This window comes from Lolium perenne, chromosome 3 (genome assembly GCF_019359855.2).
Source record: "Lolium perenne isolate Kyuss_39 chromosome 3, Kyuss_2.0, whole genome shotgun sequence".
Classification (NCBI taxonomy): Eukaryota; Viridiplantae; Streptophyta; class Magnoliopsida; order Poales; family Poaceae; genus Lolium; species Lolium perenne.
The window spans coordinates 30,545,663-30,558,881 of record NC_067246.2 but is presented as its reverse complement, the minus strand read 5'-3'; the positions used below and the strand labels follow the sequence as shown (position 1 = coordinate 30,558,881).

At 47.4% G+C, this 13,219-nt stretch overlaps 1 protein-coding gene across 1 annotated transcript; it reads left to right on the top strand.

Moving 5' to 3' along the window:
• Positions 1 to 488: 488 nt before the first annotated feature.
• On the top strand, positions 489 to 1,844 carry LOC127339111 (BTB/POZ and MATH domain-containing protein 1-like). Its single transcript, XM_051365005.1, has one exon. It carries the CDS (start codon positions 489 to 491, stop codon positions 1,842 to 1,844), a length of 1,356 nt encoding a protein of 451 aa, XP_051220965.1.
• Positions 1,845 to 13,219: the final 11,375 nt, after the last annotated feature.

Genomic DNA, 13,219 nt, shown 5'->3' with positions numbered 1-13,219 from the left:
GTAACAATACCAGTTGAAAAGGGGTCCATGCAAGAGGCAAGGAATTCCGACTATTCTTCGAGCAATTTCAGGCGGAACCATGTTATGTGTGCCTCCCCCTCGGCTCTTCCGAATCATGGTTTAGAGAGTCCCCCTCCTCCTGTCGGTGCTTGTCCCTTTTTAAATTAGTTTGGTTCTCGTCGGATCTCGGTGATGAGTTGTTCCTGTGTCGAGCTTCAGCGGCCGGAGGTCCATGTATCTTATCTCCGCAAATAATTAAGGCCAATTTTGTGGTCTTCGGCGACCTCCTCATCGGTGCCGGTGTTGAGCGTGGAGTCGAGGGGAAGGAGTAGGGGAGCTCGGTTGTGTGCAAATATGGAGGTGGCAGGGGATGTGCTCCCTTCGTGGTTGTATGGCGTAGTAGCAGGCGGTGCGACCTGCTCGCGGCCGCAGATCGCTACGACCTGGAGAAGCTCCGGCTCATGTGTGAAGAGGTACTGTATGAAAGCATGGATGCCGCTTCTGTCATGCCGACTCTGTTGGTGGCGCATGGCCGGTACAACTGTCGACAACTCGAGGCCTCTTGCATCGATTACCTGGCGTCCGATGCGGACGTGTACGCCTCCGTCAGAGCAACAGATGAGTACAGGAAGCTAGAAGAGAGCTGCAACTCCTTGGTGGTAGAGGTCATGGACAAAGTCTCCACACAAAGATTAGCCGACAGCTCCTCCTCCTTCGACACTGCCAGAAACCCCAGACGGGCAAAGAAGATGAGTGTTTCGACGTATGATGCGTCCAAGGTGGTCAGCGGCACACATGAGATGAGGATTCCCAACTTTGGTGCTCTTTATCGAAAAAAAAGAAGGACCTATGGTGTTGGTAGAGAAATACAGTCCAACACTTTCGAGATCGATGGTTATGACTGGAAGCTGGTGGTAGACCCTGCCGGGAAGAATCCGGAAAATGAAGAGTGTGTCTATGTGGCCGCTGAGTTGTTAACTGATCCAGGAACTGCTGGTGTCAGGGCGTCGGTATGTTTCCGGATGGATAGCCCTAATGGGCAAGATGAGCCAACCGAAGAAGACTATAAGCAACACATATTTACAAGGTACGCACAGTCACATGGGAATGATATCATCGCCACCAAGGACGCAGAGCAGCATTTCCTAGCGCATGATGGCTCTCTAACCATACGATGCAGCATCATAGTCACCAACAACTCCTGCGTTGCTACTGGCACCCCCACAGCTTGTGGTGTCGGAGCGCCGCCGCCCAGCATTGCTCGGCACCTCAAGGAGCTACTAGCCAACGAGAAGGGGTCGGATGTGACATTCCTTGTCGAAAACAGAGAGATTCGAGCGCACAAGCTCCTCATTGCTGTGAGGTCTCCCGTCCTATATGAGATGGGGGTGGCCAACAAGGCACACCACTTTGTACCGGTCGCCGATATGAAGGCTGCGGTCTTTGAGGCCATGCTGCACTTCATCTACACCGGTGAGCTGCCACCTATGGAACACTTAGCCCTTGCCACCAGTAGTGGCACCAAGGATATATCCTTTGCTATGAAAGAAATAACCCTTGCTAGTAGTTTTTTGGTGGACGGTGGCTTGTTGATTGTCGGAGACATAATGGCTGCGGCATGCAGGTTCAGTCTTGACAAGATGAAGGCCAAGTGCGAGACCTTGCTAGCGGGGTCCATCAAGAAAGAGAACGCAGAGAGCATGCTCACGCTGGCACGCCAGCACAGCTGCTCAAAGCTCGAGGATTACTGCGCCCAGTTTCTCTTATCGGGATATGTGACTCATTACAGAGAACGGGCTGAACACGATATGCTAGAAAGGATTCGCTCTTCTTTTTTCATGTGAAAGAAATTCTGGGCCGTAAACAATGTCATTTCCTATAAATGATACTTTTGGAGTGGTATTTTTCATGTTACGGTCTCAGAACCACTATCACTTAGATAGTGAAATATGTCATTTTGTTGGATTGTCGTGGCAATGCTCTTGTCCTTCTAGTGATGAAGCTGGTAAAAAATGAGTTTGGCTACCGCGCATAGCTACAAATTCACGTAAGAGGTAGCTTTTTGTGTGTGAAAGTATCGCATTACCCCAGTTTTTACTATATACTCTGCATGTACTATTTTCTATTGTATTTTCATAGATATTCACCAGTTCGAGAGGACTGTAGGATATATTCATTAGTTTTGTACATTAAAAATAGGTAATTGCCGAGGGTTGCCAATTGTTCATTGTGTGTTTCAATAGGTTGAGTTGGTGACTTGGTGCTACACACTACACTGATGCATCTTCATCATTATTACACAAAATAGCTTATCATCAAGTTGCACACAAATCAGCTCATAAACACGCATAATTTCTCACAAACATTTAAAGTTTATCCACAAACACATAGTTCATTACTCAAATCAACGACAACCGGCACTCCTCTGTTGCCCCCATCATGTGCACCAATTCTCCATGAGATCCTTCTGAAGATCATCACGTGTATATTCTTAGGACCATGGGTCTTGTTGTCGTCGCACCCGCACCAGATGCCCCATCAACTCATAGTGATGCCCGTTCACATTCTGACCACGCTCGCTCTCAATGATCATGGTATGCATGATCAAGCAAGCCCTCATGATGTACCAAATGATCTCTTGCTCCCAAAACTTCGATGGACCTCAGGAAGATGTTTAGATGAAGTGTGATTTTTGGAATGGTAGGGGCATCTAGGCCCTGGGTAGACAAAAATATATAGATGATAATCTTGTACCTTTACAGTTGGACTACATTGGTTTCCAAGAGACAAAAAAGTAGCAGTTTAGCAATACTTATTTGAAGTGTTTGTTAGGTAATAATAATTTTTCCTGGAAGCTCCTTCCTTTCGTTGGCTCTGCAGGTGGAATTTAGTAGGTATTAACCTTGATGTATTTGATGTTTTAGCTTGGGAAATTAAGAATTTCTCTATTAGTATTGTAGCTAGGAATAAAATCTTAGATTTGGTGGTTAGGATCACTACTGTCTATGGCTCCCCTTATGACTTGATCTTATGCTACGCTTATTTGGGTGTATGTCCATTATATTATTCACCCAATGACATAACCTTATTGTTAACATCATCCAATGTTCATGATCTAGAAAACATGATCATCTATTAATCAACAAGCTAGTTTTATGAGAGGCTTACTAGGGACTCTGGTTGTTTACACAACACACATGTATTAAGGTTTCCGGTTAATACAATTATAGCATGGGATGTAAACATTTATCATGAACATTAAGACATAATAATAACTAATTTATTATTGCCTTTCGGGCATATCTCCAACAGTCTCTCATGTGAAAGAAATTCTGGGCCGTAAACAATGTCATTTCTTATAAATGATACTTTTGGAGTGGTATTTTTCATGTTACGGTCTCAGAACTACTATTACTTAGATAGTGAAACATGCCATTGTTGGATTGTCGGGGCAATGCTCTGGTCTTTCTAGTGATGTACCTTGCGTACAACCTCTCATCTCATTTATTAAAATCTTACCACGTCAAGTTCAAACCGTCTTATACCTTGCGTACCATCATCTATTTCATCCATCATCCGTGCACATAATAATCGTGTACAGTAGTAAGGCGAAGAACAAACATTAGCTATCCTGATTAAATACAAAGAGCACCATCGCTTGATTAAATACAAAAAAAAATCACGGGCCATCAGCTCTACTTCTAGTGGCGAATGAAAAAGTAAAGTTTTTATTTGGTAGGCTAGCCGCGCCATCGCCAAGCGTCCAAAGTCTTAAGTCGCGAATATTCACGCGAGCGCACGCGCTATGCGGGTGTGTGGTGCAGCCATGTATGTGTCTCTACCATTTTACATGTCACCAAGAGCGCTCCTTATAAGTTGCTCCAAAGGCTCTTCCCTTAGCAAGGTGGGACTAAAGTTTGGTCATGGCCAATGTAGTGCTCATAATTTTGGTATTGGGCTACAGATTTTTCGGTTGGGCCTCTGCATGCACCCGTGCAGTCCATCAACGCATCCTTAAATTTAATTACCTTGTGCATGGGCAGTCTGCTTGTGTCAGCTCTTGGCACATGTGTTGACTTGTCCCCATGTTTACAATGTGTCCTTAGCCTTTTGCAACTTTCCAAATGGCTGCACTTGTGGCACACGTCTAGTCCGGGCAGTAAAAAAAAGCACGTGATCTCTTCTCTCGATCTCCTATATTTTCTCTCGTCTCTGCCTGCCACGAGGCGTTCGAGCTGGGTAAGGGCCGTCTTGCTTGGATGATCAAGGACGAGGAGCTAGGCTCACCTCTTGAAGAGAATCTAGGCCATGGCGGCCTTGCTTGGATGGTCGACGGCGGCATCAATCTGCCCAGATGCACCGGCCAGGTACGGTTGTGCGCGTCCCTCGTCCCTGGCCATGGTTGCTAATCCATCGTTAACATCAGGTGCTAGCTCTATGCATCATGTACTAGCTCGTTGCAAATTTTAATCTAATACAAGATGTATCAGTTCCTACCTCTTTGTAATATTTTGGTGTGCAACGGCTTGTGATGCATCGGCGTGTCCGAGAGGCTTCGTTGACGTCGGCACACGTGTTTATTTGTCCCCATGCTTATAATGTGTCCTTAGCATTTTGCAACTTTTCAAATGGCTGCACTTGTGGCACACGCCTTGAGTTTTAGACTCAGGGTATCCTGGGCCATCTAGCAGCCAAAAGAAAAAGCACGTGATTTGTTCTCTCTCCTATATTTTATCTCGTCTCTAGCTGTCGCGAGGCGCTCGAGCTGGGTGATGGCGGCCTTGCTCGGATGATCAACGGTGAGCAGCTTGAGCTAGGCTCACCTCTTGAAGAGAATCTAGGCGATGGCGGCCTTGCTCGGATGGTCAACGGCGGCGGCGATCTGCCCAGGTGCACCCGGACTGGCCATGGTTTGCTAATCCATAGTTAGCATCAGCTGCTAGCTCTATGCATCATGTATTAGCTCGTTGCAAATTTTGATCGGTACAAGATGTATCAGTTTCTACCTCTTTGTAATATTTTGGTCTATAATGGCTTGTGATTCATCGGCGTATCCATTGATGAGCTGCTCCAGGCGGCGTCGTTCTCAAGGTCATCGTCTTGTTGTTCTAACTTGCTAGCTGCTGCGTGCTGGGTTGGGCGTGCCTGATTGGTTCCTGGCATTCCTGCACAAGGCCATGGTAGTGCTTGACAAGCAGCGAGTGAGCTAGCTAGCTTGCTGCATTCTTCCACGAGCGGCGCCCTGCCATGTCCTGTTGAGCTTGCCGTGCGCACTCCTTATAAGTTGCTCCAAAGGCTCTTCCCTTAGCAAGGTGGGACTAAAGTTTGGTCATGGCCAATGTAGTGCTCATAATTTTGGTATTGGGCTACAGATTTTTCGGTTGGGCCTCTGCATGCACCCGTGCAGTCCATCAACGCATCCTTAAATTTACCTTGTGCATGGGCAGTCTGCTTGTGTCAGCTCTTGGCACATGTGTTGACTTGTCCCCATGTTTACAATGTGTCCTTAGCCTTTTGCAACTTTCCAAATGGCTGCACTTGTGGCACACGTCTAGTCCGGGCAGTAAAAAAAAGCACGTGATCTCTTCTCTCGATCTCCTATATTTTCTCTCGTCTCTGCCTGCCACGAGGCGTTCGAGCTGGGTAAGGGCCGTCTTGCTTGGATGATCAAGGACGAGGAGCTAGGCTCACCTCTTGAAGAGAATCTAGGCCATGGCGGCCTTGCTTGGATGGTCGACGGCGGCATCAATCTGCCCAGATGCACCGGCCAGGTACGGTTGTGCGCGTCCCTCGTCCCTGGCCATGGTTGCTAATCCATCGTTAACATCAGGTGCTAGCTCTATGCATCATGTACTAGCTCGTTGCAAATTTTAATCTAATACAAGATGTATCAGTTCCTACCTCTTTGTAATATTTTGGTGTGCAACGGCTTGTGATGCATCGGCGTGTCCGAGAGGCTTCGTTGACGTCGGCACACGTGTTTATTTGTCCCCATGCTTATAATGTGTCCTTAGCATTTTGCAACTTTTCAAATGGCTGCACTTGTGGCACACGCCTTGAGTTTTAGACTCAGGGTATCCTGGGCCATCTAGCAGCCAAAAGAAAAAGCACGTGATTTGTTCTCTCTCCTATATTTTATCTCGTCTCTAGCTGTCACGAGGCGCTCGAGCTGGGTGATGGCGGCCTTGCTCGGATGATCAACGGTGAGCAGCTTGAGCTAGGCTCACCTCTTGAAGAGAATCTAGGCGATGGCGGCCTTGCTCGGATGGTCAACGGCGGCGGCGATCTGCCCAGGTGCACCCGGACTGGCCATGGTTTGCTAATCCATAGTTAGCATCAGCTGCTAGCTCTATGCATCATGTATTAGCTCGTTGCAAATTTTGATCGGTACAAGATGTATCAGTTTCTACCTCTTTGTAATATTTTGGTCTATAATGGCTTGTGATTCATCGGCGTATCCGTTGATGAGCTGCTCCAGGCGGCGTCGTTCTCAAGGTCATCGTCTTGTTGTTCTAACTTGCTAGCTGCTGCGTGCTGGGTTGGGCGTGCCTGATTGGTTCCTGGCATTCCTGCACAAGGCCGTGGTAGTGCTTGACAAGCAGCGAGTGAGCTAGCTAGCTTGCTGCATTCTTCCACGAGCGGCGCCCTGCCATGTCCTGTTGAGCTTGCCGTGCGCACTCCTTATAAGTTGCTCCAAAGGCTCTTCCCTTAGCAAGGTGGGACTAAAGTTTGGTCATGGCCAATGTAGTGCTCATAATTTTGGTATTGGGCTACAGATTTTTCGGTTGGGCCTCTGCATGCACCCGTGCAGTCCATCAACGCATCCTTAAATTTACCTTGTGCATGGGCAGTCTGCTTGTGTCAGCTCTTGGCACATGTGTTGACTTGTCCCCATGTTTACAATGTGTCCTTAGCCTTTTGCAACTTTCCAAATGGCTGCACTTGTGGCACACGTCTAGTCCGGGCAGTAAAAAAAAGCACGTGATCTCTTCTCTCGATCTCCTATATTTTCTCTCGTCTCTGCCTGCCACGAGGCGTTCGAGCTGGGTAAGGGCCGTCTTGCTTGGATGATCAAGGACGAGGAGCTAGGCTCACCTCTTGAAGAGAATCTAGGCCATGGCGGCCTTGCTTGGATGGTCGACGGCGGCATCAATCTGCCCAGATGCACCGGCCAGGTACGGTTGTGCGCGTCCCTCGTCCCTGGCCATGGTTGCTAATCCATCGTTAACATCAGGTGCTAGCTCTATGCATCATGTACTAGCTCGTTGCAAATTTTAATCTAATACAAGATGTATCAGTTCCTACCTCTTTGTAATATTTTGGTGTGCAACGGCTTGTGATGCATCGGCGTGTCCGAGAGGCTTCGTTGACGTCGGCACACGTGTTTATTTGTCCCCATGCTTATAATGTGTCCTTAGCATTTTGCAACTTTTCAAATGGCTGCACTTGTGGCACACGCCTTGAGTTTTAGACTCAGGGTATCCTGGGCCATCTAGCAGCCAAAAGAAAAAGCACGTGATTTGTTCTCTCTCCTATATTTTATCTCGTCTCTAGCTGTCACGAGGCGCTCGAGCTGGGTGATGGCGGCCTTGCTCGGATGATCAACGGTGAGCAGCTTGAGCTAGGCTCACCTCTTGAAGAGAATCTAGGCGATGGCGGCCTTGCTCGGATGGTCAACGGCGGCGGCGATCTGCCCAGGTGCACCCGGACTGGCCATGGTTTGCTAATCCATAGTTAGCATCAGCTGCTAGCTCTATGCATCATGTATTAGCTCGTTGCAAATTTTGATCGGTACAAGATGTATCAGTTTCTACCTCTTTGTAATATTTTGGTCTATAATGGCTTGTGATTCATCGGCGTATCCGTTGATGAGCTGCTCCAGGCGGCGTCGTTCTCAAGGTCATCGTCTTGTTGTTCTAACTTGCTAGCTGCTGCGTGCTGGGTTGGGCGTGCCTGATTGGTTCCTGGCATTCCTGCACAAGGCCGTGGTAGTGCTTGACAAGCAGCGAGTGAGCTAGCTAGCTTGCTGCATTCTTCCACGAGCGGCGCCCTGCCATGTCCTGTTGAGCTTGCCGTGCGCACTAAATAAATGAGTTGTTGGGCTGGTCATTTCTCTGCAACACCTCTTTAGAGCATCTCCAGCCGCGTCCCCCAAAGCGTTCCCCAAAGGGATTTGGGGTGCGCCGGACAAAAAAAGCGTTCCAGCCGCGTCCCCCAAAGCCCTTTTTTGTCCGGCGCGCCCCCATTCGGTGTCCGGCGCCCCGAGCCCGTCCCCGTCCCACAGGGGACGCACCGGGGACGCCGGACACAACGAAAAGCGAGGCGGGGAGTGGCGGGGTCGACTCGTCAGCGGCACAATAAATTTTTAACCTAACCGTCGCCTACCTCGCGACGAAAGTTATTGGCGGTGCGGTTCCCGCAGCGACGCAGCGACGGTGCAGCTCCCGCAGCGACGCAGCGACGCGTCCCGTCGCGCCTAGCTCTGCGTGCTGGCGTTAATGCGCGCCACCGCTCCCCGCCTCCCTCCGGCCTATAAAAGGGCCGCATCTCATCGTCCCTCTCACACACAAATCCTAGCGCCTCTCTCTCAAACCCTAGCCGCCACCATCTCAACAAGACTCGACGCTATGTCCGGTAGAGGCGGAGGCCGACCTCGCGGTCGTGGTCGTGGTCGTGGTCGCGGTCGCGGCCGCGGCAGAGCTGAACACTCGCCGTCGCCCTCCACGCCGCCGGCTTCATCATCGTCGGAGATGGACGTGGAGCCGGCCAGCCAGTTCGAGTTCGTCCTCGTCCTCAAGGGCGACCCGCACGGCATCCAGAGGCTGCCAGACTCCTTCGCCGACTACGTCGCCGGCGACGATCGCCCGCGCACGATGCATCTGCGGGAGGCTGCGTGCGGCTACTACCGGTGGATCGTCGACGTGATCTACGACGCGCGCGGCAAGATGTACCTCAACATCGGCTGGGAGAAGTTCGCGCGGCACCACGGCCTCCAAGCCGGCTTCATCCTCCAGTTCTCCTACTTCGGCGACAGGGACATGAGCGTCAAGGTCTTTGACGAGATGCGGTGCCGTCGGGACTACCACGGCGACAGCACCGACGAGGAGGACGACTGAGTGTTCTTTCTTCGCAGCGAACACGTGCACGGAGGTTTCTGGATGTTCGCCTCATCGGTAGAACCAACAAGGGCACCATCCTCCCGCTGGATTTTCCAGTTTAGGTGACTGGGTGTGCCCTCGAGTGTTCTTTCTTAGCAGCGAACACACGAAACCTTCGATGCACGGCCTAGTTAGGTTTAGTTTCTTTGCAAAATTTTATATTTATGTCCACGACGGTTCAAACTATGTATTAGTTTGTGGAAAACCACGTTCCCAATTATGTTTTCGTGTAAACCACGTTTCAAATTATGTATTAGTTTGTGGAAATTGAAATAAAAAAGCCAAAAAAAGTATTTTAAATGTTTGGGGGCGGCGTTTGGGGGACGCGGCTGGGGAGCGACGTCCCCCAAAGGCGGCACGAACGAAACACGTCCCCCAAACGCTCAATCCGGCGCGGTTTGGGGGACGGTTTGGGGGACGCTTTGGGGGACGCGACTGGAGATGCTCTTATAACCATATATTCGAAGATTGGTGAAATGTTTGGACGCCTATATATCCTAGCACGTACACCTCCACGATAACGGACGACACATGAAATGAGATGGCGCGTGACATAGGTAATAGCTAAATCCTAGCATAAATATGGGCGCAAACAGCATAGGGGCACATACAATTATAGGTAATATATGTTTCTGAGCATAACATAAGGTCCCAGATAAAAAGTATGGCACCGTCTCCCCGATGCGCGCGTATGTCGCTAGCTTTCCAACATGCTCGTGCGTGTCGTCAGCGGAGTCCGGATGAAAAAGAGATTGTGTTTCCACATGATCTACACTCTGGCGGCTCTCTCTCTCTCTCTCTCTCTCCCTCTCAAATCGTCGCCCCGGCTGTCCTCCCCGCCGAAACTAGTGAGGCGACAACGCCACAAGGACTTTCTACGGTCTTCCGGCCCAAATGGTGATGTGGCACTATTTTATGCATTCCCGCATGAAATAGAACACACTCACCATTCAAGCTCTTACTCTCTGAGCTTGTATTCATAAAATCATGTTGGCCAGCTTACATCTCGTCGCTAGATTTACAACGGACCCGGGTGCGTTGGTAACGAAGTCCGGACGGAGAAGCTACCGTGTTTCTTCACACGATCTGTGATGGCCGTTCTATCGCTCAAAGTATCACCCCAACTATCCTCCTCGCTGAAACTAGGGCATCGGCTGGGTTTTCTAGGGTTTTCCCGCTAAACCGGCAAGGCGACGCTATTTTATGCTAGTTCCGACACAAATGAAATAGCAGGGATGGATATCCGACATTTTCACTTATTCTGTTGTAGATACCACGTTTATTTTTTAACGAGCCCATAGTTGTCAACAAAGGAGCTCATATGTAAAAGTTGCAGCATTTTATCCTAACTGTACATTGGTCAATCCATGTGATCACACCACAATGATTTTTCCCGCTAATGGAGGGCAACTTTGACAAGATGCATGCAAAAGCTTAACCATTGCCGGAATTTCAGGTGCACATATCCTCATTTGAGCCGCCAGCTCTCACAATTTTTGCAAGAGAAATCAAAATCAAAATTTTAAAGTTTTGCAAAAAAAATGAAAAATACTTCTGTGTGCCTTCCCTGGCAATGGCAATATATGCCTGGTTTTTGGAGAAAAAAAATAGCATGACCATGATATATTTTTGGACATTCTGATCACACAGCAAATATATGATAACAAGTGACAAAAGCATCACTCTGGTACAGAATTCGACCCACAAGTTTAACCAACGAAGCAAGTTAAAAATAATTAATGTTACAAGAGCACCACACAGCTAGCAGAAAATTTAAGACCACAACACTACAAGAGCACCATCACTTGAATAAACACAAAAAAAAACCATCACGGACCATCAACTCTACTTCTCTCTTGCTGCTGGTGCTGCCGCATCAGGGAACCCCTGCAGAAGCACCACAGAAGAAGCATGGCTCCATGTACCGCTGCAGCATCACATCACTAGTCAAAGAAGCTCAGCTCGTCCATCGATTAACTGAACCACAACAGACAAAGAAAGAGTCACATACGCACAAAAAATTACTACTCCACACACAAACAAGATGAACGAGGTGAGGCCAGAGATCAACACAGGTACAAGGAATGTTCAGTAGGTAACAATTACATCATATCGAAGAAATTAAACGGCACGAGACTTTACAAGCCAACACTGCTGTTTGATGCATATATTGTTACTCCATGTACGTGACAACCACTAATCAGTTGTACACCACCTTGATGAACACAAGGTGGAAACAGAAAATAGCAGCAATTTACATTGCTAGTAAGTGGATTCACAATGTACAAGATAACACATACCCAAAGACCATGGTGTCGAGCACGATGGAGCATGGGTTCACTGTAACAAACATATATAATGAAGGAAGAATTCAAGAAGTATGAAATCTTAATAATCAGTTAAGTAACAACAAAGGCAACACTTTAAAAAAGAATTGAGGTTTAGTTTTCATGTTGGAATCCAACTATACCATGTTATTCCAAGATGCAAAAAAAGTATCGATTTTCCAACGCCAGCCCAACCACATGGCAATAAGGCCCTTTCGTTCCAATCATCAAGCTTACAATGTGGAATCAGCCCATAGGCCCAGGCCAGCCAAAGTAACTACTTGGCATGTACAAAATAAAAGACAAGACAAAAATAGGGAGCATCCAGAGACCTTCCAAGGACAAGTAGATAGCACCAAAATTTTCATAACTGATTTAGGGCCACACAAAATCTTAACCAGAAGACAAGACCATGTAAGGAAAGTCAAGCACCTCGCAAAATAGGAGAGACCATCCATTTTTTCCAATATCAAAGACTAGAAAAGAAAATCCATTATTAGCCCATTATGACCTAATAAAGAAATTTATGACTAGTCATTGAGGTACCACCCTTACAAAGATGAAGCGATTTAGCTAAGCATAAGGCAGCGGGGGCACCTTCCAAGCATAGCCATTCTCGTGCCTGGCATCATCCAAGCTGAGATCATTGTCGGCCCTGAATCCACCACCCCTTGGGCTATACCGTCATCCTGTGAGTGAAGCATGGATGTCAACTTCTACAAAGGTAGAGAACATGATATCAAGTTCCAAAAAGCTACAGAACACGCAAACTTGTAGAAAAAACGACAGTTGGCATCAGGATGATTTAGATGACCATGACATTCATAAACAAAAGTAAACTGACGCTGTACAGCTAATAACTGACGTTAAAACACTTCTACACGGAGCTGCCAAAAGCAAGCCAAAATGACCATGACATTCAGAAAGAAAGTAATTGAGGTTGTACAACTAGAAAATGCTCGAGCATAAGCGAATCAGAAATGGCTTAATGATATCAATTTACTCACAGCACAAGAATGACAATACTGTGTTCTTATCATCTTACAATTAAGCACAAAGCAAGCGATGAAATTAAGCAACCACTCCATAACAGGGTATGAACATATGGATTAGTCATGACTAATCGTTTACCGATCGTTGATGACCATATTCTACAGATACTACAATATACATTAATGAAGCACATTAAAAATGCATCAAGGGGGACTAGGTGGAGACTAACCGGCTGCTGTAGGTGACTACTTGCCTCTTGGCCTCCACCACCCAACAAATCCTTGGGGCCAATATCCTGAAATGGAAGGAGGCGAATTCAGGCAAAATTTTGACAAATTCAAGAAAGAAATGGCTCAGCCATGCATGCCATCACCAATCAGACATGAAAGAATACAGAACAAAGTAGAAGAGCGGAGGAAAGAGCCAAAAAGCAAATAATGGGACAAAAATCAGATCATTCAATTAATAAAGCAAAATCATCCATATATCTTATCATCTTATTCTTATGCCATAAATGAGTCACGAAAAAATAAGCAAGCACTCCATAATACCAATTCGTAATCAAACCATCTCGTCCCAGTTCCCCAACTTCATGCCTTTTTTTCAGCTCCGATATGCATTGAACTTGAAAACAATAGAATTTGTCAAAGACTTGTCGATGCATAAGCAGCAAAAAAATCAGCAGACCCACTGCCTAAGCACACAATGCATGTTCATCCATTCAACACCGTACACATTTCA